This window comes from Mirounga angustirostris, unplaced genomic scaffold (genome assembly GCF_029215605.1).
Source record: "Mirounga angustirostris isolate CCGP_5_RB_7025 unplaced genomic scaffold, mMirAng1.0.hap1 SCAF_8, whole genome shotgun sequence".
NCBI classification, from domain to species: Eukaryota; Metazoa; Chordata; class Mammalia; order Carnivora; family Phocidae; genus Mirounga; species Mirounga angustirostris.
In genome coordinates, this window is record NW_026991716.1 from 50240362 (window position 1) to 50262973 (window position 22612).

At 34.9% G+C, this 22612-nt stretch overlaps 1 protein-coding gene across 1 annotated transcript in view; it reads left to right on the plus strand.

Annotated features, from left to right (window-relative positions):
• Positions 1-254: 254 nt before the first annotated feature.
• Positions 255-22612, plus strand: part of GFRAL (GDNF family receptor alpha like) — a 65671-nt gene continuing 43313 nt past the window's right edge. The window contains exons 1-5 of the mRNA XM_045865406.1: positions 255-276; positions 4524-4658; positions 6944-7102; positions 19376-19432; positions 20286-20616. Of these exons, the coding sequence (XP_045721362.1) occupies positions 255-276; positions 4524-4658; positions 6944-7102; positions 19376-19432; positions 20286-20616 (704 nt within the window). The remainder of the gene's footprint in view (positions 277-4523; positions 4659-6943; positions 7103-19375; positions 19433-20285; positions 20617-22612) is intronic.

The following is a 22612-nucleotide window of genomic DNA, read 5'->3' on the forward strand; positions in this document are numbered from 1 at the left end:
CTTTCTTGGAAACCTAATATCCGAGATTAGTATGCTCAGAAGAAAATAATTGAATTTGGCCATAATTAGGAAAGTTCACAGCTCAGGAAAGGTTGGTGAGGAGATGGTGACAAAGGAAGCTGACTTGATTCAGTAATGCTTTCAGGAAGCAAGAGCAGAAGCTGAAGCCTTATCTGGACAGTTACCGTTCAGAAGGCGGTTGGAGTAAACACATCTGCCTTTCTTTCCAGGTGAATATCCCCAAGTTGTCCAGCATGATAGTCTTCATTTTTCTTGGTAAGTGAATCATGCTTCTAGTTTACCTGGATTCATAACACCAATTCTTCATGAACTGAATGCTGTCTTATCTGACTTAATCTGTTGATGGGCTTATAATAAGTATCAATTACGAATGCATACTTTAACATGGTTTATAACTTTTTCAGAAATGTACACCTATTTATAACTGTAGAAAACACATAATGCAGGAATTGCAATGATCTCTCAGGCTGTTTCTATTTCATTGTGTGAGATAATCCAGTTACTTTGAGTTATTTATTAGGATTTATGGAATTCTAGTATATATGGAATCTATACTAGAGCCTTTGAGAAATGAAACCTTCCAGTATTTATTTACAAGTTATAAGATGACAAATTTCAAATTATCTATTTTTCTTTGAAATTAAATTAAAATGAGATTAATTTAAATCACTCAGTTCCCCTAATTTTAAAGCACTAATATTTACTGAGTAGGAGTCATTTTGTAGGATAAACCAACTTAACGTCCCATCAAATGCTTCACATTTCAGTCAATTTTTGTGAGCCAGAGAGATAAGGTTTGGATTTATCCTTCTTGTGTTGAGTAGTGTAAACGTATTGTAAGATGTTGGTAGAAAAGAATTCATTTATAGTTAAAGTAGAATTCATGAAGATCTACTTCCTATATGTGTTATTGGGGATGCTACTATATTTTCTTCAGAATTTAGTAGAATCTATAAAATGAATTCAGGAAAAGAGATAGTTATGATTATAGCTGAATATTAATATTCCATTCAATAAAACAGAGCCAGCATTTTTTTTGCTTATTCTACACTAATAGATATTGATGAATAAAGACATAATTGTGGGCATGAAAACAAAGAAGGTTATTTCAAATTATGTTGAACATAAAAGGAAAGTCAAAATAAATCAAGTGCAAAAATTAAGGGAAGAAGGAATAGAATCTTTTATGTATCTTTGGTTTTTCTTTAGTTTAAATAATAGTTATTCATTAGCCCAAAATTTTGCTTCTTGTATTTAGTTTAATAATATTTCCTTATTTCTATTCTTTATTATAAAGAGAAATCTAAGAAACTTTAACTTTTGTAGATAAGGCAACAATAAAACAGAACACATAAAATACACTACAATCTCATTATGGCCCCAGTTGAAAAAGCAAGGATGGCCGCTTGTTTTCAAGTTTCACTTCTAAATTAACCTTGACATTAGGATGCATGAAGGAGGGAAAGGATTTCTAATACTGCTAGGGTCAAAATTGTACTATTTGATAGGTTTAACCAGTATTTCCCATAGTGCATTCTTCAGAATACTTGTTTAACATCATCTAAGTAGGTCTTGTGATGTAGGAAAGTTTATATAGCCAATGAAATGTTTGACATAGTGAATTTTTAAAATAGAAAATGTATTATCATGATAAGCCTTAAGAGGGTGATATTATGTACAGTATTCTTCATCTTACTATTTTAAAACAGAACTTGGGGCACCTGGGTGGCTCAGACAGTTAAGCATCTGCCTTCGGCTCAGGTCATGGTCCCAGGGTCCTGGGATCGAGTCCCACATCAGGCTCCCTGCTCTGCGGGGAGCCTGCTTCTCCCTCTGCCTCTCTCTCTCTCTCTCTCATGAATAAATAAATAAAATCTTTAAAAAAAATAAAATAAAACAGAACTTGTTTTTCACTGAGCATTTCAAGAGAAACCTTGGAAATTCCTGGATTAAGTATGTGGCTACAAATCATTGTAGGGAATGACTAAAATTTTGGAAAGCTAAAGTTATTTTCATTCTTGTGGGCCAGATCTCTGAGATGGTTTTCCTAGTAGATTCAATATTTCATCCAAATGGAAGGTGTGGAAAATCACGTAAAATAAACAATCAAGTGGAACTTAAAATTTTAAATATGGAAGAAAATGAAATAAATTTGGGAAAGATAATATGTAGAATTCATTAACCATCACTAGACTGAGGTACTGGTAAGGTTTTGATGATATATTCAGAATACTATCACATATAAGTTTCCTGAGGGAGCTATTCACAAAATGTAATGATCAGTGTCAAATAAAATTCCAGTTTCTTATGAGTTGAGTTTCTGACATAAAATACCTGAGGGTCTTTGGCAAGCTGGATTAAAACAAATAACTTTGGGCCAGAATCGAAGGGGCTCTCTTTCTCTTTCTCCAGGCTTGCTAACCTAGGACAGGATTTTGGCTAGATGAGGTTATCTATGAACACATGAAAAAACAGAAGGTTGATATGTCAATTTCCACTCCAGCCCTCGACAAGAAAAATGTGACCGAACCACACCCTTGGGCCTAATCTCCAAATGCAGTGACCCAGCAAATAGTACATATGATCCTATGAGTTGTCTTGGATTCTCCTTAGGAGAAGAGGTTTGAAAGAGGTAAGATAAAGACAAGATTGTAGATTTTACTTGAAGCCTATAACTCTGCATTGTCACAGGTGATTCAGAATTAACATCTTTTTAAAAATCCAAATAATTTGGCTCTAAGACATAGCTTGAGGTCTCTTGATTATACTTAATATATTGTCTCTATAATTCAACTGCAGTTCCCATATTTTTCTACGGATTGATTAAGCAAGTGTCAGTTTGTATGCTTGCAGAATCAATTCAGGTAATTTGAACAATATACTAAATTAGCATTGCTACTTTCTTGATATTTTTAGAAAACTTACTGGAAACTTCTCTTCTACCCAAAATAACTTGTAAATATCTGGAAGGTGTTATTTTTATTATAGTATCAGTTACTTATTTATAACTCATTCTTAAACAACTATTCAGGTTGGTTTAAGTCAGTATACATACATAATGTGTCATTGTGTTTGATGATGAGGATACAATTATGAATTATGTCTAATGCCTGTCTAATAAAACCCTAGAACCCAGCAGTGGAGACAAGCATGTAAATACATACTTTCATTACAGAGCAGTAGAGCTATGGTTGGGGAAATCCTAAGATAGTAGTGAAACAAATGAGGGGTGTTAAATCAATTTGGATATAGGAAAAGAGGGTATTGAAGTCAGGGAAGGGTTCCATAAAACTGGTAATCATTGTGTTGAGTATTAACAGACCAAAAAAAAAAAAAAAAGTTATTCCAGCAGAGAAAGAAATGGAGTGCCTGCTAATAATCATAAAGTAAATACTCAGAAGTATAAGACAGCATGGAGTATTTGGGAAACTATAAATGTTCAAGGACTCCCCAGATTGCATATGATAAGGAATATAAGAGTTATGCTATAAGGAACCATCTAAAGGGTGAAGCAGAGAAATGGCAGGGCTAAAATGGTACAGTATGCAGGTTAGGGGGTGTAAAGAACCTATGTGAGTAAGATGAAACTGGAGGCACATTGAATAATTTGTGAGTTGGTCAAATATTCAAAATAAGAGGGAACTATGTAAAAATTGATATAGGAGAGTGAAGTTGAGGATAAAAAAGGTGTCTGTCAGGAATCCAAGGTTTCTAGTGCGGGTGATTATGAGAATGGTGAAATTGGTGGAGCAGGGTGGTCTACCAGGGAGTGGTGATGATAGAAAGATATTATAGTCTGGAAATGTGTCTGGAACATTTAGGTGGAGATATCAACAAATATAACTGGAATACTGAAAAATAATGGGATTGGGTGATACTTTTGAGAATCATCAGTCTAGAGGTTTTAGTTAAAATTATGATAGTACATGGAAGTACCCACAGGGAGAATGTGTAAAATGAGAATGGGAAAAATCTGAGGATAGACATTAAGCTAAAAATATAGTTCACCAGAAAAAGACGAGTATTCTGGGAAGAATTCTAACTATGGTCAGAAAAATATCAAATGAATTAAGTATCAAGGGAACTAGAAGAGAGGGTTGCTAAAGGAAGAGGAGTTTCAAGAACAAAATGGCAACAAAATGTTCAGTGATAAAAGTAGGCAAGATGAAGTCTTAAAACTATTAAGTTTGATGTTTTGGAGATGATCAGGGAAGTTTAAAGATCAGTTTCAATAGAGCAATGGTCATAAACCTATAAATCAAGGAATGAATAGGCATCAAATAAGAACACGAGTGTAGGCTCTTCATTGAAGAATCTTCTATAGGAGGAATCTATAGCTAGAAGGAAGGTTAAGATCCACTCCAACCTTGTAATGATTTTATCAGATTGTATTTTCATTAACTCTGTTCTTTATCATCAATGACTTAGTTTTGAGGCAAACAACTGCCATGCTGTAATATTGCAAACGTGTGGTTGTTGTTCTGTTCCTGTTGTTATTTCAGCTATGGTGCTAGGCTTTGAAAATGAATCTGCTTCCCAAACCACTGATTGCACGTATTTAAGAGAACAATGCCTAAGTGATGCAAATGGATGTAAATATGCATGGAGAATAATGGAAGATTCGTGCAATGTTTCAGGTAAAACATTATTTAAAACACACTCGAATGATTTCCTTTTACTGAGATAAAAATAGGTTTGGATTTTTTCTGTCACTATCCTGGGAACTAAGTTAACTTTACTCTAAACGCCTTACTCAAACTTGATATTCAAGTGATTCACCTTCAGTTGCTTATTAGTGAATGTGGTTACAAAAACTCAAGAGTCCTAATGCACTGTGGGTAGCTTTATGAAAGATTTCAATTTTTTTTTGTACTTATCTCACCATGTATAATGTTATAATTATATGCATGCTTGTCAGATGTATGGCAAAAAATTTTCAAATCTCTTTTTGCTTACATGTTAATATCTCAATGATAAAATAGAAAAAATAACATTTGTGATGATCAAAAGCATTGTTATTATTTGTATGTATAATACATGTTACACACATCACACATGTTGTAATTCACATTTTATTTTCTGGTAACAGATATGCTGTCTTCCATTCCACCTGTGTCAAGAACAATTTAAATATATATTTTTTATTTTTAACTTGTCCTACATTCCAAATATTTGAGGAGAGTCCCACAGGGTAGAGAATATGAAGATTAGAGTTACTGTTACTTGTATAAAAGAAAAAAAAAAGCCAAACAATATATCAATTAGTTGAATAAATATTGAATGGAGCATTATAGCAGAACTCCATTCGCTAAAAATAGATAAACTGATGATATAGTGAGACATTGCCCTAATACTATTATCCACAAAATGTTACAAAAAAATTGTATTCTAACATAATTTATCATCCTGTATAATGGATTTTATAATACTATAAAAATGTAATAAACTTTCTGGAATATTCAGTAAGAAAAATTGAAAAGGGAAAATAACAATAGATTCTTCCATGTCTCACTTTCTCTATTCATTTCAGAAAGATTGAATTCTGTACTGCTCATGACTCTTGCCTATCTGCAATGTGCTTCCTCTACTTCCCAAAAGATGTAGAGGGGAGCACGTTGGGTTAAAAGGCAGCAACCTATAGTCCTGATGGTCAACGTTTACAATCTCCATCATCAGAACCTCTGCCCATCCACAGGACCTCAAGAAATTACATGGAATGCAGAGGGAGGGAGAAAGATTTCCTTCTCTTTCCGGCCCTTGAAAGTAGTACATGGACTGTTCATACTCCATAGAAAGTTATAACTGTCTAACCCAACCTTCTTATTATAGTTCAGGAAAAGAATTTTAAAAGCATAATTTGCTCAAGGTAACACAATAACTTTAAGATGAGACTAGAAGACAATGACAAAAAAAATCTGTCAATGGTTTTGATAATGCAGCTCCTCATTACATTTTATTTTATTTTTTTTAAGATTTTATTTATTTATTTGAGAGAGAGAGAGAATGAGAGAGAGCAAGCACATGAGAGGGGGGAGGGTCAGAGGGAGAAGCAGACCCCCTGCTGAGTAGGGAGCCCGATGCGGGACTCGATCCCGGGACTCCAGGATCATGACCTAAGCCGAAGGCAGTCGCTCAACCAACTGAGCCACCCAGGCGCCCCTCATTACATTTTATAAGGCAATTTAAAATACTGCATTCAGTGTGTCATGAATTATAACATTTACTTCAGTATACAAATAGCAAGTCATTTTCTGTGAATTGCAGTAATATTTGCATAATTATCTCATGCATAAAGCTGAAATAGAAATATTCTCAAATACACAGATGAAATGAACTCAAGTAGTTTTATTCAGAAAAATGAATAAAAGAAAATTGTTGGGTAGATGAATATGGTTTTGTAAATTAAAGCAGAAAATGAAATATTGGTAATTATGAAAGATTCATTATTCAATAATATTTACTGAGTGCTTACTGTCAGGACAACTTCATTTCTCATGGTAAATTCTGAGCCACCTGCATGTCTCTTATTATAATCTTAGAATGACATATGAAATAAAATAGAAGATTATGACAAATAGCTAAAAAAATAGCTAAACAGAGAAAACGGTGAGGATTATAGATCATTCTGATCACCTTGATAAGGACAGCCTTGATTACTACTGAAGAGTAAAAGTTGGCATTCTAAGTGAGGACAAAGTCATGTTAAAATACAGCAAGCTTTAATCTATTTTAGAAAGTGAATACTGGGGGAAAAGTCAGTAAAAAGAGATTTTGTGATTAAAAAGTCACTTCCGTGGACATCTTGCAGCAACCCCAGAAACTCTTACTATAATAATGAGTTCCTTAGATTAATACGTTAAAAGCATTTGGGGTAGGGCAATATTCAGATTAATATCAGGAATATTTTATTTTTGACTGTGAAACCCAGGTAACCCCTGCAAGATGAAGGACTCATCAAACTGTAACCTGAGCATCCTGTCCTTGGTGGAAAGCAATTTCCAATTTGAAGATTGTCTCTGCACTGATAACCTCTATTGCACTATTAACAACTTGCTTGGGGAACAATGCATCAATGAATCAGGTAACAATAAATTGTTATATGGAATATAAACAGTTGTGAGAAAGAAAAGTACAGTTTCAAAATTAACCACATCTATGTAATTTAATTCTCCTTTTTTGATAATTTGATCAATTCTTTGTGTAATTTAAGGTTCAGTGAGCTGTAGATCTCAGCAAGTGCCTAACATTTCTGTAGTTGCTAACCATAATTTCAAGCTTCACTCAATTATAATTCATTAGAATTATAGATTCACTTGCTCAATTCATGTATTTGTGGGGTTTGCTATGGCTTTGTACAAGACCTAAATGATAGAAGACAAATAAGATATTGGAGAAAGTCCAAAATATAACCATGTGTCTAGATTTATACTTGCCTTCGGATAAGATCATTTAATCATTTAATATACATTTATTTACTGCCTGTTTGAGGGGCCAGGCTGACACTGAAGTAGTGGTAATCAAAGTACTCTTCATGTGCCCTTAAGGGTTCATAAAGATTTTCAAAGGATATGTACGATAAAATAGTTCTAAAGTGATCAGTGTTTGGATCCTCAATGTCCCTATGCACTATCTCTGAAAAATGGTCAGCTTGGGAATGCACCTGCTGTCATGGGGTTCTTGCCTCTTCTTTCACAATCAACCTCCCATTTTATAAGAAATAGGTTTACCTCTAATCTATCATGAATTGTCCCATTGTCACACCTCTTAAATCATCCATGGTGAGCTCACTGGACAATTTTCTGCTCCATGATTTTGCTTTTTCCAGAATTTCACATAAATGGAATTATGTACCATGTAGCCTTTTGAGCCTGACTGATTTTTTTTTTATTTAACATAATGCATTTGAGTTTCACCAATGTTTCATGTACAAGTTTGTTCTCTTTTTTGAGTAGTATTCCATTGTGTAGTTATACCATACGTTTGTTATCCATTCACCATTGAAAATGATTAGCATTGTTTCCAGATTTTTAGAAATTATAAATAAAGCTGCTATAAATATTCACATACAAGATTCATACAAATAGAAGTTTTTGTTTCTCTTGGGTAAGAAATTGTTGGGTCATGTGGTAAAGTGTATGTTTAACTTTATGGAGAACTTCCATACTGTATTCCAAAATTGATGTAACCATCAATGTATAAAAGTTCCAGTCGTTCCACATTCTCAGTGATACCTGATTTTGTTTTTTACTTGTTTTTGTTTGGGGGCCATTCTAATATGTATTTAATAGTGTCAAATTGTAGGCTTAATTTCCACTTGAATAATAGTAATGTTGAACATATTTTCATGTGCTTACATGCCATCTATACACATTATTTAGTAAAGCATCTCTTCAAAATTTTGCCTGTTTTAAATTTGAGTTTTGGCTTTTTTACTGGGTTTTAAGAGTTGTTTCTCTGTATTGAATAGGGTTTATCAGAATATGTGTTCTGTAAACAATATTTTCCTCTCTATGTCTTTTATTTATTTCCTTAGGAATATCTTTCAAAAAACAGAAGTTTGTTGTTTTTTAAACTTTAATGATAACCAGTTTATTGGGTTTTTTTTCTTTTATGAATAATACCTTTGATGTTGCATCTAAGAAATCTTTATCCAACCCCAAATCACGGAGATATTTCTCATATGGTCTAGAAATTATGTAGTTTAGGTTTTGAGTTAATTTTTGATTTTGGTACAAACAATGGGTCAGATACTTTTTTTTCCCATAAGGATAGACAGTTGTTGTACCCCATTTGCTAAAGAGACTATGAGTTTCACCTTCCTCAAAAATCATTTGGGCTGTATATTAGTGGCTCTATTTCTAGATTTCCTATCCGGTTCCAATAATCTATATTTCTGTACTTTTGCCAATACTGTATAGTACTTTTGCCAAGCTTATTATAGCTTTATGGGGTGTCTTATATTCAAGTAGTATAATTCCTTAAACTTTGTTCTTTTTAAAAAATTGTTTTGGCTATTCTATGACTTTCCATATAAATTTTACATTCAGCTTGTCAGTTCTACAAAAAAATCTAGCATTTTGGGGGGCTTACATTGAAACTATAGATCAGTTTGGGTAGAACTGACACATATGCTATATCTCCCCCATTTATTTAAGATTTCTTTTATCAATATTTTATAGTTTTCAGTATATAAGTCTTACATTGTGTTAAGATATATACAAATATGCTTCATTTTTTGATGCTGTAGTAAATAGTAACTTATTTTATATTTTAATTTCCAATTGATTATAGATAATCTATTAAAATAAAATTGATATTTTATATGGACCTTATATCCTGTAACTTGCTCAGCTCACTTACTAGTTCTTATGCATCTTTTATTTTGTAGAATCTATAGGGTTGTCCATATAGATCTAAATATTCATATCCGTGAATGGAGAAAATTTTATTTCTCCCTTTCCAATCAGTTGGTCTTTGTTTCTTTTCCTTGCTCTATCGTTCTGGGTGGGACCTCCAGGATAATGTTAAATAGGAACCTTGGGAGTGGCCATCCTTGTCTCTTTACTTATCTTAGGAGAAATGCATTAGGTTTGCACCATAAAGAATGGTTTTTGCAGTAAGTTCTTTTTAGGTTCCCTTTATCAGGCTGAAGAATTCCTTCTTATAGCCCATTTGCTTAGAAATTTTATCACGAATAGATAAACGATGTTAAATTTTGCAAATGCTTTTCCTGCCTCTATTGAAATGATAATGTTTTCCTTTTTTTTATATTGTGAATCTTATTGTTGATTTGTGAATGTTGGTTCTAACCCTTCATTCTGAAGCTATAGCCTACTCAGTGATGATGTATTACTCATTTTATATATTGCTTGATTCAATCTGCTAATATTTTGTTAAGGGTTTTTAATCTATGTCCATGAGGGATATTGGAATATTGTTCTCTTTTCTTACAGTGTATTTGTCTGATTTTGTTGTCTGAATAGTGCTGGTTTCTTAATGTGTTAGAAAGTATTTCCTCCTACTCTTTATTCTAGAACAGTATACAAAGAATTAGTATTATTTCTTCCTTAAATGTTTGATTTAATTCAGCAGTGAAGATATCTGGGCCATTCTTCATTGGAAGGTTTTAAAATGTTCAATGTGTTTAGTTGTTACAGGACAGTTTTTACTTACCTATTCCTTATTGAACAAGTTTGGTAGTTTGTGTCTTTCAGTGAATGTTCCCATTTGTTGGATTTATGTTGAATTTTTGTTTTTAGTGTTTCCATGTTACTTTTTTTTTCTTTTTTCTATCTCTCTGCTAAGTTGTCCCTAATATTCTCAAATTGTCCTTTAAATGTCTGTAGGAGTTATAGTGATGTCTTCTCTTTCATTCAGATATTGCAAACTTGTCTCCTCCTCTCTCTCTGTCTCTCTGTCTCGCAATTTTGCTCTTCATTATTTTTGGTTGTTGTATTTGATTTGACTTGAAGTTGCTCCTCATTTTCTGGTTTCTTGAGATAAAGGCTTATATCACTGACTTGAGATTTTTGTCTTTCCTCCTATAATCATTTCATTAATGATAAATTTCCTTCCAAGTACTGTTTTAGTTAGATCCACAAATGTTAGTATGTTGTATTTTCATTTTTATTCAGTTAAAAATGTTTTCTCATTTCCCTTGTAACTTCCTCTTTGATTCATCGTTTATTTATAATACTGTTGTATAATTTCCAAATATTTTGAGGCTTTCCAAGATACCTTTGTTATTTACTTTTAGTTCAATTCTTAATTAAAATGGTAAGTGATACATGCTAGATGATACACACACACACACATCCGCCACACACACTCTTACAAAGTACTTGAAGTTATAGAGGAATAAAGAATGGTGACTCAGAAGGTTTCACAGAAGAAATGACAGACTTGGGATTTTAGGGTGAATTGGGTTCATTAGAGAGACAAAATGGATGTTCTAAACAGAGGAAATAGAATGAAGCAGAGTGCATTCGAGGAGCAACAAATCCTTTGTTAAGCTGGTCTGTAGAACGGAACAGTATTAGGAGAGGATGCTGGAAAGAAACCAGATGTTAAAAGAAGGAGGAAAGCTGAACTTATGGATCTTTCTAAAGGGATTAGACTTCAAACTGTTATTGCAAGGGGCTCTTAATGCATTTTAAACAGAGGAATGTAGAATCAGCTTTTCAAAGGGTATCACTGGCAGGAGTGCAAAGGACAGAATGGAGCGGAGGGAAAGATTCAGGCTAGGGATATCAATTAAAAGGCCATCAAAACCATTTGGGAGAGAGGTGATGCAAGCCTAAACTAACACAGTGGTGCTGAGGACTCTGAGGAAAAGGCCAAAGTAAGATATGTTTATGAATTATAATTGATAGGAATTGATGAGAGTTGGATATGAGGAATATGAAATGTATGAAGCATGTTCTACAAATTGCTGGCTTGGGACAGGATACTGGATACACTGAGATAGGGAAGAAGCAATAAAGTACAGGATTGGGGACAGAAGTGATGAGTTATATTTTGGAGACATTGCATCTGTGGAATGCTTTGGAACATTCATGTTAGGAATGTTGGCATTTTGTTTTAAGTTTTACATGATACAAATAATTTCAAAAAAAGAAAGGAAGGAATGTGTGTCATCTAGCTTGCATTTGGAAACATAGATCTTGCACTGAAGAGAGTAATCTAAAATAGACATACAAAAGAAAAGATAAAATTAAATAGACACACAGATTTTTGAGTTAAAAGTTTATAAGAAGTAGATAAAACCATGAAGGAAGATAGGATTGGTCTGTAAAGGCTATAAGGTGAGAATATAAAAATTTTGATAACAACATTCATGATCTAGTTGAAGAGACAAAAAAGAAGATTTCAAAGACAGGAAAAGAAACTACAGAAAGAGTTTTTGAAGTCAATGAAAGGGACACAAAGAAAATAGTCAACAATTACAAATGCTGAGATGTCATCAAAAAGAATAGAGCCCGAAATGAGATTAGTTAGCTAATTAATGGGTCTTTACTAGTTTTAGACGGAAATAGGCTGAAATGAAAACATATTGAAATACTAAAATATTTATTGACTTTTGTTTCACAATGGCAAGACAACTTAATTTTTCTCTCTCTAGCCACTTTTAATCATACCAAGTTTTGACAAAATGTAGTTACCAGTCAACAGATACATAACAAAGAGCAGTTAAACTGAAATCAGTTCACGTATTTAAACCTTTTTTTTTTCCACAATAGATACTTATTAAAGACTACTGTGTGATAATATTGATAAGCCAGGAATATAAAAACCCTGTAGAGGAGAACACTTAAACAATCTCATAAATGCACTTCATGATGGACATGACCTAGTTGTTATGTATACAGGGAGCACTAGCTGATTGCTTATAATTTAGCTTAGAGTGAGAAAGGAAATAATTGAAATCTTATCATTCATCCTATCTTAACTATGGCACCCTCACAAACTCTGATCATCAGTCCAGAAAGCCATGATCTCTCTCTCTTTCTCTCTCTCTCCCTCTCTCTGTCTCTCTCTTCCCCCCCATGTCCCCCCCCCCCCCACCCTACTACCTTCCCTCCTCACTTTGGACTCTCAAAACATTCCCCAACATATATAGGCATATACTTTTCTATTCTTCATTGATATATTGTAAAGTTCTTGAACAAATCAGCTTTAGCATTTCTTTTTTCTTTTTTTCTTAATATGATAAAGCACTCAGTGTAGTACCTGATACTTAGTAAATGACCAATAAATATAATGTAAGTATTTTAAATTTTTAAACATATTTTTGAGCACCTAAATCATGTATCCATTTGTATTTATTATTCAGTTAATATGTGTAGACATTTTATAAATGCTGAAGGATGGATATAAAGCTGAATAAAACATGGGACACCTGGGTGGCTCAGTTGGTTAAGATTCTGACTCTTGATTTCAGCTCAGGCCATGATTTCAGGATTGTGAGATGAGCCCTGCGCATTGGGCTATGCATTCTGCAGTAGTCTGCTTGAGATGCTCTCCTTCTCCCTCTACTCCTCCCCGCCTGCTACCTCTCACTCTTTCTGTCTCAAATAAATAAAATCTTAAAAAAAAAGTGACTAAAACAGTCCCTGCTCTTGATAGCTGAAAACATAGTAAAATTGACATTTAGCCATATTATTTCATTTAGCCCAGCTGATTAAATATATAAATAGAAAGATATTTAGATAGATTGATTGACCTATAGACAGGTTTATAGATTATTTCAAAATATATAATTACCAATGTAATAGAGCTAATTCTATGAGGAGAGCATTAAATCACATGTATCCTATTCATGCCAGCCTGCATATGCTAGCCAAAAGGAATAGGAGAGAAGGCCTCTATTCTAGTAAAGGAGCCTGATTTATATAATTATAACAATCCATTGTGAGCTGTTATTTGAGAAATGTGCAAAATGCTATAGTAGCATATGTTTTCAAACACATACAGTACAGAGGCTAGACTTAGGATATGCTTATAAGGATGCCCTAACAATTTTTAAGGAAACATTTTCATACCATAAAACTGATTATGTTATCTTTGTTTTGTATAAGAATGAGACACTTGTAGAAACTAAGGTGAAAGAAAACTAATAAAACAAAATTAAACAATCTTTTTTTTTTTAGATCATAATACTCCAGAAAAAAAAAAAAGGTGACTTTTGGAAGAATGGTAGGGTCAAGGAATTTTTTATTGTGGAGATCTATTTGAAGTACCTCAAAGGAAGATAAGACATTTTAGAAGTAGACAGTATACTTCTGAAAGCCTATGTTAAGCTAACTCAGAGTCTCATGTTAAAGTTGTTTTTCTGATCTTTTCTTCTATAAAGTTCATATAATTATGGGCTTGTTGGAACTATCTAGTAGAACATGTGTTCTCAATGAGGAATAGAATCTCCAAGGGGTGAAAGTTGGTACATGGGAGTGGGCAAAAAATCTTTTACTCTTTATTATGTATGAAACACATATATACATCCAGTTCCTAAACAGATATACAGTATATCTGTGGAATTAAAATTTTATAAGGAGGCTTATGAATTAGAAAAGTAAATGTCCAAAAAGGCTTGTTAAGGGGAAATTAATAAGTTTTTAAAAAGGTGGAGAAACACTTTGAGTACATTTCTAGTAGAAAATAGAAATCCATAAAAAATTTATATAAGGGAAATAATTTATTACTTTATAAGTATCTTAAGTTACACACGATTTCTACCAGTCATCATCAAAATGTAATGAAAATTTGGACAAAAGTAAATGATGAGAACCAAATGTCATCAAAAGAAATTGAGCATTACCATTCTGTGGTTACATAAACTATAAATAATCAGTGTTTTTATTTCAATTTTTAGAAATTCAGGATCATTTGTAATAACTCTCTTGAAATTTTTTAATGGTTTTTGCAAGACAATATAGATATAAGTATATAAAAGATAAGTCTAGGGGCACGTGAGTGGCACATTCAGGTGAGTGGCAGACTCTTGATTTCGGTTTAGGTCATGATCTCAGGGTCCTGGGATAGAGCCTCAGGTAGGACTCCATGCTTAGCAGGGTGTCTGCTTGAGGATTCTCTCTCTCCCTCTCCCTCTGCCCCTCCCCCTGCTCAGTCTCTCTCCATCTCTGTCTCTAAAATAAATAAATCTTTTTAAAAAAAAAAAAACAAGTTTATATACTTTTTATAAGACATTAAAATATAAGTAAATGAATTCATTTAATTTTTGGTCAATTTTTTAAATTTTATTTAAAGAAAAATCAGCTCTGTCTTTACATTTGGCTGGACAGTCAAATATCACACAATGGCTCCCTCAGAAAGACACATCATTAATGGTTGGAAAAAAGAGTGACTGTGTCAAAGCAGCACATATCTGCCAAGAATCAGAACATTGCATTCTGTTGTATGAAAATTTTAAGAAAACCTGTGGGAGTGAATCAGAACAATGCAAGACCCTTGATGGAGGCTACCTGTGTGCCACATTAAGAGAAAGTCTGAAAGAAACGATATTGTGGAATTGTCATTGCAACGACCCTTCAAAAGTAGAGTGCATTGAAATTTGGAAAAGTTTGTTTGAAGATGTTTGTATACAGGATGCTCAGATAGTTCCAGCCTTCAGTGACAACTATGAAGATGGATTCAAACAGGACATTTTTTCAGGTTGGTATTCTAAAGAGGATTTAGGAACATTAAGTATATAATCACAAATATGAATTAACTAAAGAATATTTAATTTCAGATTCCTGCTTTGTCATTTCAACCTGTTTCTCTTAAAAAATTAAAAATAAAAAATTAATGCCATGACTATGTCCGAAAGGGATTATGAAGAGGCAAGAAAGGCAAATGCTAAAAGGTTTTAGCATAATGTTAATTGTATTCATTCATTCATTCGAAAAATACTTATGAGATATTTAAATGTGCTAGGTACTATACAGCAGGATTTAAAAAAACAATAACAAAACAAACACCTGTCCTTCATTTAAGGAGCTTGTTGTTTGTTAGAAGATTTAAGAAATTAAAGAAATAGATAAAACGTGGTTACGTGCTAATTATTTATTTGATAGATACTTCTTGTGAGTCCCTACCGTGTCTTAGCCCATGTGCTCAGAGCTGGAGGGAAAGTAAACAAAACAAACAAATCATTGCTCTCTAGGACTTTACATTCTATATTGAGGAGCATCTTGAATCACATTCCCAGGCAACAGACTCTGAGACAGAGGTTTGCACACAAAGGATGTGTTTGGACTGACGGTTTACAAACAAAAGCTAGAAGGAACTGAAGAAAACAGGATTAGGTGGAGGGAGAAGCTAAAATACAGAGCCTGCTACCATAGCAGACAGGAAGTTTGGACCTGGAATGACCCGTTGAGGCAGGGGACCTGATCCTTGAACCCCTCCTGTGGGCTAGTCTTTATAGATGAGCTGTTCCCTGGGAAAGTCTGTCACCTTGCCTGTGGCAACTTTCTTCAAATGAGGGCAATGCCTAGGAAAGGACTGGTATGCGTCATCACCCAACCAAACTTGTAGCAGCTGAGGAAATGAAAGCCTGGGGGGCATCTTAGTAGTGGGCCACAGCATCCACTATGGGGACAAAGAGAAAATTAGCAGGATAAATGACTTAAGATAGATATTTTAAACAGCATGAATGCGAAGGAGAAAACTGAAGCAAAGGGGGGAAAAAAGAGGTCTGAGTGGGTGATTTGTAATTTTAACAAGATGGCCAAGCAGTTGTACTCTTAAGTTAATGTTTGAGCAAAGATTAAAAGAGATAAGGGAATGAGCCTTGTGTTTATTTAGGGAAAGAGCAGTTAAGGCAGAAGAAACAGGGAGTTAAAGGCCTTCAACTGGACATGTGTCTGGAGGTTTGAGGAAGAGCTAAAGGGAGACACATAGGTAGAAGAGAGAATATGGGAAAAAGATGTGGGAGGTGAGATCAGAAATAAAACAGGGACAGGATCAGGTAGGACTTTCTAGGTCATTTCTAGGTCATTGGCTCTTTCCCTGAGCGATACAGAAAATCACTGAAGAATTTTCACTAAGAGATTGTCATGATCTGATTCCTATCTTTAAAAGGATAATTCTGGTTTTGTTTTTTGTTGTTGTTGTTGATCATTGACTGGAAGACAAGCAAAGGCTCAAGTAGGAAGACCAGTTAGGAGGGTTTTATAACGACACAGAGAAAAAAATGATAGATGATGGACCACTGTGGGAAGTTGTCAGTTCTGGATATATTTTGTTAGTAGTAAACCATGTGGGGATGCAAGAAAAAAAAAGGAAATGGAGGTTGATTCCAAGGTTTTTGTCCTGAGTTACTAGAAGGATGTGGTTGCCATTATTTTTGTTAACTTTCTATGGGAACAACTATAGGAAGAAGAGGCTTCAGTGACGGACAGAGAAGTCAGAGGTCAGTTTGGGACATGTTAAGTCTGAAATGTTTATTAGATAGATACCCAAGTAAATATATCAAATTAGGCAGCCCCACATACGGAATTGATGTCTAAATTATCACTATCAACAAAGTGAGATCTGTGCAATAGGTGTAAATCTAAGGGGGGAGGGGTCTTTCACTTATAGATAATAAATAAGCCCATGGCCTAGATGAGGTCAACAGAGAAATGCATGCTATCTTGGGCCAGTGTGGTAGCAAGGGGAGAAAATATCAGATTCTGGATATATTTGACATTAGTGGATGAATAAGAAGGAACATTGTGCATTTTTTGATGTATATGATCTATCTCAGATGTAGATTGGATTGATACAATCTTTTATTTATTCCCGTGACATATTTAGCTCCTCTTCAGCATTAAGCTATGGTTTAAAATATCCTCCCGGAAAAATGTGTATAGACATATGTTGGTACCCTATGAAAATAGAATTTAATGTGCTGAGAATTTATATTACTCATAGCATATAAAATAGTACACATCCCAGATAGGGTTTATTTTACCATGCTAAAATAAATGTTTAGTTGTGTTTATAATAATTACCCACATAGTGAATATATTAGTCTGCTGGGGCTGCCGTAACAAAAAGACCACAGTATGGACAGCTTCAGTGACAGAAATGTATCTTCTCAGAGTTCTGGGGGCTGGAACTTCCAGATCAAGGTCCAGCAGGGTCGGTTTCTGGTGAGAGCTCTCTTCCTGGCTTGCTGACTTCCTGGTTTCTCTATGTCCTCACATGACCTTTCCTTGGTGTGGGAGTGCATGGAGGGAGAAGAGTAAGTAAGCGCTCTGTGTCTCTTCTTCCTAGGATGATCATCCTATCAGATCAGGGCCCCACTCTTATGACCTCATTTAACCTGCATAACTTTCAGAGATGCCGTCTTCAAACATAGCCACACAGCGGGTTAGGGCTTCAACATGTAAATTTTGGAGGTATATAAACATTCTGTCAAAGTGCGTAAATTCAGAGTTTATGTTTCAGTGATAGATTCTTGAATATGTTATATTTAGTCAGTGGCATAGCCATACCAATCAGTCCCAAAGCAGAGATATTACTCTATAATAGAGGTCTAGCCTAGACTTTTGTATCTGTTACAGAAGCTATATGCCTCTCTGAGATTCGCTTGTGGGATTTCACTCACTATGGGATAGTGCACAGAAGAAGGAACATCTCAGGCTTCCTCAGGGACACAGGAGGGTGGATCTAGAAACATTGTGATTCTTGAGCTGAGACATTATTGGTAGAAAAGTGAGAAACCATGTATAGATGGAACAATGCAAGGGAATCTGGAAAGACTGTGACCCAACTGGGAATAAAAAAGAATTTTCTTGGGCGCCTGGGTGGCTCAGTCGTTAAGCATCTGCCTTCGGCTCAGGTCATGATCCCAGGGTCCTGGGATCGAGTCCCACATCGGGCTCCCTGCTCCGCGGGAAGCCTGCTTCTCCCTCTCCCACTCCCCCTGCTTGTGTTCCCTCTCTCGCTGTGTCTCTCTCTGTCAAATAAATAAGTAAAATCTTAAAAAATATATAAATACATAAAAAAATAAAAAAATTAAAAAAAAAAGAATTTTCTTGTGGTTGTACCTTCTTTTTTTGTGCAGTGGATAGGCAGGCAGGGAGTTTGGACAGGCAGCTCAAGTAGGGACAAATTGAATCATGAAGTCATAACGGAAGTTATTATCTTAATAGTCAATAGCAACAATTCAACTTTTATTTTAAAATGCAAATCTGATCGTACTATTCCTCTATTACTTTATGCATATGTCTATTTGCACTCCTTATATTTTGTTTGGATTTTTTATTATATCTCTCTATTCCATGCCAGGCTGTGGGTGCTCCATGACAGGGACTACACATTTGTGTCTTCACTATGGCCCCTGGTACATAGTAGGGACTCAGCCAATGCTTCTTGAATGAAAGAGTTTGGAAGTAGCTGTCCACTGAGTTCACTTCCATCAACGCAATTCTCTAGTTCTATGATTATAATTCCTAGAAACTCTAAGAGACTAAGATAATCAGAGGTGGAAATCATCTTTAAATTGCATTTCAATTTAATTAAGACCCTACTGGGAAGGATTTTTTTGATTCAGACAATACTGCTTCTGTTCTTTCTCCCCAGATTCTTTGTTTACTTCAGTACACATGGTCTGATTGTTAGCATTTGTTTAAATCTTCAAGTAACTAAATCCTCAGAATAGGGCTGTTTAATTCACTTCATATTTGGGGGGGGGGTGTTTTTCTTTTTCTACACCTAACTAATTTTGAGTATCAAGGGTTAAATTAGTGTTACATGAGCTCAAATGGATTTTTTTTGATTATTCATTTATAAATGTAATCCACATTCTTCTATTAAATCTAAAAAACTGTTCACTAATGAATTAGTCTCTTTGTTTTTCTTCTAGGTAACGTGAAAGAGGATAATCAATCCAAGTGGAATCTAACTACTCTTCCCTATCGTGGTAATATTTATACATTGTAATTTTTATCTGCATTGTAAATACTAGACAATATAATTTAAAACATAGTTACTAGCTTTCTTAAAGATATGCCAATATAAAATTAATTGTGTGGCTTTTTACTAGTCTAATATTGCAAAATGCAACAAAATTACTGTGTTTCTTCCACTCATGTGTCAAAGCAACTGTTTTGCCCATCCATCCTCTGTTTACAGTTATGCTGAGGAATACATTATAATTAAAACCAAAGACGAGATCTTGGTTAAATTTCACAGGTATTTTGATCATATAAATTAATTGTTTGAGGCTGTTTTTGTGTATATATGTTTGGTGGGGGGTTGTGGAAACACTCACACGTATCTGTGTTTTCCAGAATGTGAACATCTTTATGTGCTAGAATAAGTATGTAACTATATGGAGCCTTTAGTCAAAATTTTTGCCCAAAATAAAAAGTGTAACAGAACAAAAATCATTTTGATTTGAGCCCATGAACTCACCATAAGCTATATACCTCAAATGCAATTTCTGAAGATTTATTGTTTACATTTGAGAAACCTGGACTCAAGATTTTTTCTTTTTCCTACTCAGTTTTGGCCCTACACACTTGCCATCACTTCTAGATCACAATATGTACCCAGTATAAATGAAAGATGATTCAAATAGCCCACTACTCAGGCCTCAGTAAATTTATACTAACTCTTAGGGAAAAAAAAAAAAAAAAAAGGAACGTTGGCCCCAAATAGCACATTAGTACATCATTGTGTTTTGCTCATAGACTTCTCACAGTGTTTTGCAGATTCTGTATGTACAGATTTGTGTTTACTTTTCCACGACCCGGACATATCCTTGCTTTCAGGAATCAAAGGGATCCAGTCCTGTTTGGAAGTGGCAGAGGCATGTGTAGGGGATGTGGTCTGTAACGCACAGTTGGCCCCTTACCTTAAAGCTTGCTCAGCAAATGGAAATCTGTGTGATGTGAAACACTGCCAAGCAGCCATACGGTTCTTCTATCAGAATATGCCTTTTAACGTTGCCCAGATGTTGGCTTTTTGTGACTGCGCTCAATCTGATATTCCTTGTCAGCAGTCCAAGGAAGCTCTTCACAGCAAGCCATGTGCAGTGGACGTAGCTCCACCCCCTACTTGCCTCGATTTAATTCACAGCTGCCGAAATGATGAATTATGCAGGTGAGTAGAAACACGTATACCTTACTTATTTCAGCACCTTATTTGTTACAGTCCAGTCCTAACACTTGATCTCATTACATTACCTAGAGTTCCCACCCTCATCCAACATGATGTAAACAAAGCCAGACAACTCATATTTTTCAATCATGTGTAGTGTCCTTTTTTGAAATTCAAATGCAGAACACGTTTTTGGAATAAGCAAATTCAGTGTGTCAGGATTTGGTAGCCATGAAACAGCATTATCAAAATTATATATTCAAGTTAGGCTAATGAATTAGTAAATAGACATGATTGGCATGTCAGTTTAATTTGGTTTTTGGTATGATGATGTAAGGCTGTTAAATACCATAGAGCTTTGGCAAGGTGCCTCTTCAAACTTCAAAATGAATCTTTCTCTCTTAGGCTGGAGATCGGGAAGGAGAAGGTAACTTTGGACATCCCCAGCACATATGTATGCCATGATGTCAGAAATGTACCCATTCTCCTCTTCCCAACTTCACACCCTTGATTTTCAGGGGAGTAATGTTAGTCACTTATTTGTTTATTTAAATAAATAATTATCAAGCACCTACTACTATTCTAGGTTCAGTGCACACAAGACCAATATGCTTGCCCTGGGGAGCTTATGTTCTGGTAGGGGGAGAAGGATAATAAATAAGTCAAATGTATATTATAAGGTAATGAGTGTTGTAGAGATTAACAGGCAAAGGGAGAGAATAGAATGAGTGGCACTGTGAATGGGCAGAAAGAGTTGCAATGTGAACAGTGTGGTCCGAGTAGGGGGCATTTTACCAGATTTAAAGAAGTGGGCGAGTGAGCCTCTCTCAGTAAGCATCTGAAAAAAGAGATACCAAACAGATCAGCCAGTGCTGAGGAAGAAATATGGCATGTCCAAAAAGCAATGAAGGTCGAGCACACATGGCGGAGAGCAATAGGAGATGCAGTTAGACGTTTAACTGGAATGGGGGGGCAGGCAGGCCTAAATCACATAGGACCTAGAGGGACACTAAGGACTTGGTTTTTACTCCCAGCAAAATGGAGGAGTTTTGGAGGATTTTGAGCAGAGGTATGAATGATCTGGCTCACTTATTAAAACTTCCACTCTTGCTGCTAGCTGAGACTAGATGGAACTTTTGCAGGTAATTACTCTTGGGGACCATAAATCTAATTCAACACTGGCTTTTTTCTTTTCCTCACTGCAGTCTTCATTAACACATTTCCTTGTATATTCAAGATGAATTTATCTTTTGTGTGGTAAGAAATCCACAGTTAAGTGGGCCTCTTTGAACGAGTAAGAAAATACAGAAAAGAATGAGAGTACTGAATAAATCTGATGAATCAAAATGATTTGTAACATTGATGTTACCAGGTTAAAGGAGTTTTATTTAAACAACCAACATTAAACATATAATTTATGGTTTCATCTTTTGCTTCTTCTTGGAATAATTCTTCATATCAATTTGCCCAGTGTCTTGAATTTTATTTAATTTCATTTAAATAAATAAAACTCCATAAATAGCAAAACCACTTAAAGATCAAAATAAACATTTAATGTGGAAGAGTAGTCTAGTGTGTGATATCTCAGAGTAAGGATTGTCACATTTGTCACCTTGCTTTGACCATTGGCAAGTGAGCTGAAAGATTTAATACCAACTGCCTGAAGGGATGGATTCTTGGTAAACCGCTTTCTTTTAGAATTTAACTATCTCCACTCCTTTACTCTGCCATTCCAACTTTCAGCGTAGGCTCCAGATCTTATAAATATTCGTCAAAAAAGACAATTGCTTTCCTACAACACACATTCTGTAAGATAAGGGGTAGAGATCTAAGCAGGGTGCTAGAACATTGGTGTATTTTTTGTTTCATATTATCAAAGTTCTTAAGAATGTCTTATTGAAGGGCGCCTGGGTGGCTCAGTTGGTTGGGCGACTGCCTTCAGCTCAGGTCATGATCCTGGAGTCCCTGGATCGAGTCCCGCATCAGGCTCCCTGCTCGG